The 5,411-nt window shown below is 32.4% G+C and overlaps 1 protein-coding gene across 1 annotated transcript; it reads right to left on the bottom strand.

Moving 5' to 3' along the window:
• Positions 1–426: 426 nt before the first annotated feature.
• LOC18601511 (myb-related protein 306) lies at positions 427–2,415 on the bottom strand. Its single transcript, XM_007032467.3, has 3 exons — positions 1,962–2,415; positions 1,608–1,737; positions 427–1,430 (listed from the first exon to the last, which is right to left on the bottom strand). Exons 1-3 carry the CDS (start codon positions 2,092–2,094, stop codon positions 728–730), a joined length of 966 nt encoding a protein of 321 aa, XP_007032529.1. The 5' UTR covers positions 2,095–2,415; the 3' UTR covers positions 427–727.
• Positions 2,416–5,411: the final 2,996 nt, after the last annotated feature.

Genomic DNA, 5,411 nt, shown 5'->3' with positions numbered 1-5,411 from the left:
GTTTCCTCTATATTAGCTGGGTATTTACTTCACATTGACTTGTTAAACAAGGTTCTAGTAGCCTACCTAATTAATGCTACCTTTGCTTCAATCAACTTTCAATTAAGCAAAATGGCATGCCATGGTAGTTGACTTTCTTTCATCATGGGTCATGGGATGCACAGGCTCACAAGAAAGTAAGTCAAACTTTAATTCTTCAGCACATCCAATAAATAGAAGGGCGTGTTTGCTATTAATAAGTTGTTCATCCATTTATTTTTCCATCTCCTTTTTCCTTGCCTCTTATCCTTTAAAATCAAAGAAAACTATTAATGACAAGGACCTACAGTAATTGTTCAGTCCAGAAAAACTGATCCATGGATAATGACAAGGACCTACAGCAATTGTTCAATCCAGCAAAACTCATCCACGGATAATGACTAGAACTCCATCAACTAAAACTTTCTTAGGCTCAAAGCCAAAACAGCTTAAATAACAAGTACTCTAATTCATCTCATAATTGCAAATACAAGATTTTACAAAGTTGATAAATCTTTTTCTATGCAGATAATGAGGACAGAAATTGCTTATTCTCAACTAAAGATATATCTGCTACAATAATGTAAAATTTACACTTCTGTTCTACCACGAAAGGGGTGACAAGTTTCCTCCTTGAACAAGACCTATAGCGAAAAAAAAAAGCCAAGATCAAAAGAATCCCAAAAGGCCCCTAAAACAAGAAATCCCTTTAGAAAAAATTCGCATTCTCATCTAATGTGATATCACTAAGGTAATCTTTCCCTTGATTTGCACCATCATCAAAAAGCCATTTCTCAAGCAATGACAGTTGCCCTTGGGCATTAAGATCTGGCTTACTTTCATCTTGGAAAAGGCTTGCCTCAGGTGACATAGATTGTGAGAAATCAGAATTGGAAGAATCAAAAGATTCCAAGACAAACAGTGACTCAAAAGCCTCTGACATTTCCCTGCTGCTTTTTTCTTCCTTACTTGGAGTCCCTTCACTAGAAGCAGAATCAGTCCCAGCCATATTGTCAAATGATAGTTGAGTGGCAGCAGAGTTTGCAGAAACAGGCTTTGATGGATTTCTCATCCACTCTTTTAACAACTTAGCTATGTTCTCTGTGCTTGATGCATAGCCTCCTGGTTTCGCATAAGAAATGTACCCATTAGAGGGTTTCAGCTCAGCTAAACCACTTGATTTCTCTGGGGACAAGGCATCGCTTAAAGCCTGTTTAGCCATATGGATATCAGTCTGCAGCCTTCTCTCCCACTGACCTCTAGAAATTTTCTGTGATGATGATGATGACCCATCTCTAGAATGACATTCACTGCCTTGGAGCTTCTTCAGCTTCTTCTTCAAGTGAGTGTTCCAATAGTTTTTAATGTCATTGTCTGTTCTTTGAGGAAGGTAAGATGCTATTGCAGCCCATCTGCACAAACAATAAATGCTACATTTATATTGCTGCTTTTGAGAAACCAATTATCCATGCCATTGCCATCTAAGATTAAACAGATGACACAATCATAACACATTATACATTGGGTTACAAAGCAAGAATTTTCCTCTCGGGTGCTTAAGACCTTAGAGAGAAAGAGAAGATAGATACCTGTTGCCTAAAAGAGCTTGAAGGTGGATTATCATTTTCTCCTCATGTTCTGTAAAGTTACCCCGTTTAATCCCGGGCCTTAAGTAATTAGTCCATCTAAGCCTGCAGCTCTTGCTACATCTAAGCAATCCTGGAAACCAGAAACAAACAAGATTAATAACTTCACTATATTTATATTGCAGTGGGTCTTTTCAATGTCACTAGGAAAAAGAAAAAACAAAAATTGAGAACTTTTGATTGCATTTCCTTTATGATCAACCAAACCAAAAACAAGACCTACTGTGTAAAAAAGAGGAACGTAGCTCAAAATAGATATAATTTAATCGAAAGATAAAAAAGAATAAAAAAACAAACCTGTATTGGTAGGAACAGCCCTCCAATTCCCAGGACCATGTTCTTGAATATAAGACACCAAGATGATATCTTCCTCAGGAGTCCATGGCCCTTTCTTGACACCAACTTTGTCACAGCAAGGTGGTCTCCCCATATCACTTGTTTCTTTTTTTTTTTTCTTTTCGAGACCACTAAATCTCAAGAAAACAGATTTTATGCTCTTCACTAGTCTATTGTTTCTTTAGAGCTTCTTTGTTTTGCTTTTGGCAATACTTTTTTTTTTCTTTCTTTCCTCTTGGAAGCTTAAGACAAGGGTCCAGGGGAAAGGTTTGCTTGGTCCTGCATATATAGAAAAGAGAATTGGGAAGGGTGTGTGAGAGAGAGACGACGCTGACCTAAAAGGAGCAAAAGGGTAGCCCTACCCTCTCCTCCCCTCCCACAGAGTCAAAAGATTACAGCAAGAGCATTAACTCAAGGGGGCAATGCCAAAGTCAGCAATGGCAAAGGTAATGCCTCTTCTGCCTCACAAAACCGCGTGGCATTCAATGTGGGTTGTGCTCTAAAGGAAACCTATATCGAGTCTCTGCCACTTTTAGTACTGTAAAAACACCCAAAAATTGTTGAAGAACAATGGACTTACAGCAGATATAAGTCTTAGATTTGTAAAAGCAAAAACTTTATTTCGCTTCTTTAGTAAATTCATTGTCGGGCCTTATTAATGACAAGGTCCGATTATTGATGCTTATGGACATTTGTCAAAATTAATTAAATTATTATTTTAGAAAGTAATTTTTCAATTTATTTTAGCCAAAGGAAATAATTTTTCATTAAAATGCATTTTTATGAATAAATTACTGATCCCTTTTTCAAAAAAAAAAAAAAAAGAAGAGAATTTTTCTCATCAAATTAAAAAAATATATATATTAATTAAAACGTTTTTTATAACTATCACCTTTATCAATGCCTACTGATATCAATTAGTATTTCCTTTAGTTGGATACGTAAGTTGCTTGACTAAACGAACTTGTTATATACGCTCTCTTTAATTACCTTATTAGATATGTTTCGTAATTCGTGCATGATTTGATGATTCAAGTTAAGGAAGAGAATGGGATTTTTGTTTTCTTTTTTTAATCTTTAGCAAGTCTTTGGTGCTGCCATTTCAACCATGTATTAATTTTGCTGAGGAAATGATCATATTTTTCATAACTTTAAAAAAAAAATAATCCTATCTGTACTAGTACAAGACGAAAGGAGTGGACGTACATAAATGTAAAAATATCAGTACATTGTTAATGTTTACATCTTCTCATATTTTTATATAATTCACTTTTTATCAAGGAAAATTATATTTATATAATTGTGGTAAAGTTTATAAATTTTCAAAATTAAAGTTAAAGAATTGACACCAACTCTATTATAATCTATTTATGAAAATTAATAAATTAATTATGACATTAAAATATCATCACAGTTATCTAATCTGATTATGAAGTTGAAAACTTTTATTGTCAGTGTATAAATTAATAATCTTTTATTAATCTATAACCATTATCTGTATTGTTTAAAATAGTTAAATATCATGCAATTGATTAAATAAATTTGATTGTGTTATTTATATCATTAAAATTCCATAACAAAATCAATATAATTTAAGAAAGTTTCATTGATCAAAGTATTTACCAATGTATATTGAGAAAATCTCAAAGCTCAAATATGGGAGTGAAAAGTGTCACACACACATACTTGAAGAGGCAAATATGGATGTTGATCAACTTGCAAAAGCCGGTGTTAATAGAGAATCGGACCTATTGCAAGCATTCAACCCGAGAGTACAAATTTCGGAATTGAATTAAAGCATGCGACACTCCAAGTTAGATGCAATTTTCCACATTGAGGGGTTGCAGTGAGCTATGGCTGATTATGTTTTTAATCAAAATCATTCAAACATTGGAGGATTCCGCGTTGGATTTGGACAGCCTTCATGTCGATAATAGTGAGTGTCTTACTGTTGCCGTGATCAGGAGCTAGATATCCCCAAATCTAGTTTACTTTGAATACAATGGGGTTTTCTATGTTCTTTTTTCTTTATTCCCTCGTGTACTCAACAAGCCATAAAGCTACGCTTTTGAGCTTCTGGCTTTTGTCAATAATCAAAGCATTCATTTCAAAAAGAAATAAAGTCACCTCTAAAACTCATCATCAATAGATCTCTGCGCATAAAATAGAAAAATAAGTACATAATAATGGTCTCTCTCCACCAACAAACATATAGATAGTCAGTTTTTCTTAATTGTCATATTATTTATTAGAATTAAGCCTTTAATTAAAAATTTAGGATGAAATAAACTTAACAAATGAAGCGTCTGTAGACACTCCTTAACCCGACTTTATCTTAATTAATTACTAAATTGTAAGCACAGTAACGCCAGTTAATAAGATATCTGCTTCCACATCAGATGGGTGAGGAAAATGCATGGAGTGCATGCATGTATCTGTTTTAGTACTGTTAAGAGTCAATTTTTTCCTAAGACTAATAAATTTGAATTAATTAACAAGCACGTATAGAGCTAGCTTATCGTCAGCCGGTAGATGCTTAGCGGAAAATATGGCCAATTAAGAAATTGAGAATACTTTGACAATGATATTAATTCATTGCTTATCGTGCATGCATATTATATATAGCTGCTGTTGAAGTAGGCAAATTGAATTTAATTTCCATATCATGTTTTCTTTCTTTTGACAAACACTGGCACGTGTATAGACCTTTGCCGTCTCAACTATGCCTATACTCATCTTACGAGAAACCTTTTTTTATTTCTCTTTCTTTTATTGAACTTAAGCTTATATACGTGTAAAAATTATGATGAAGTATTTTATTTTTATATAAAAAAACTAAAAATTAAATTAAACAGAAGAATTAATCGACAAACAAATATATAATCAACAAAAATGATAAAAAGCTAAACCCAATCGAAACACCTCAAATTCGAATTAGAATCTTAAAGTAATTAAGGATTTCCTCTTTACTAGATAAGAGCTTGTTGGCAGTAATTTTTTTAAAAATAAAAACACATGAGATCTAACTATCTATGCTAGCTTGTGTCGCCTAAGGTTATTATTATTAATTTTCTATTAATGATAAAAAGGTAACTTTATTTTTCTTTTTCTTTTTATGTGTGCTCATAACTCATTGAATAATTTTTTGTAGATATATTAGTTTGTTTATGCTTTGCACGGCTAGCTTTTATTCTTCAAGAAAATATTTGTATTATATATATATATATATATATATATATATATATATATATATATATATATATATATATATAATCTCTTGATAGAATAATATTCTCATGCCACTTCATTAGAATAAAACTAAAAATAAAAAAGTATATAGATTTTCAAGTAAATAGAAAAAAGCAAACAAAAAATAAAATCATAATCATATCCAATAAAAAATTAGAAAAG

The sequence above is a fragment of the Theobroma cacao genome, chromosome 4 (genome assembly GCF_053813885.1).
Source record: "Theobroma cacao isolate CCN51 chromosome 4, ASM5381388v1, whole genome shotgun sequence".
In the NCBI taxonomy this organism is placed as follows: Eukaryota; Viridiplantae; Streptophyta; class Magnoliopsida; order Malvales; family Malvaceae; genus Theobroma; species Theobroma cacao.
Note: the sequence above shows the minus strand (reverse complement) of the source record. Positions and strands in the feature narration are given on the sequence as shown.

What these genes read in the sequence shown, in the direction of transcription:
- LOC18601511 (XM_007032467.3), bottom strand. Translation starts at nt 2,094, where the DNA reads ATGGGGAGACCACCTTGCTGTGACAAAGTTGGTGTCAAGAAAGGGCCA. An exon ending in GGCTGTTCCTACCAATACAG is followed by an intron (nt 1,738 to 1,961) that starts GTTTGTTTTTTT and finishes TCTGGTTTCCAG; the next exon opens with GATTGCTTAGATGTAGCAAG. An exon ending in CAAGCTCTTTTAGGCAACAG is followed by an intron (nt 1,431 to 1,607) that starts GTATCTATCTTC and finishes TTGTTTGTGCAG; the next exon opens with ATGGGCTGCAATAGCATCTT.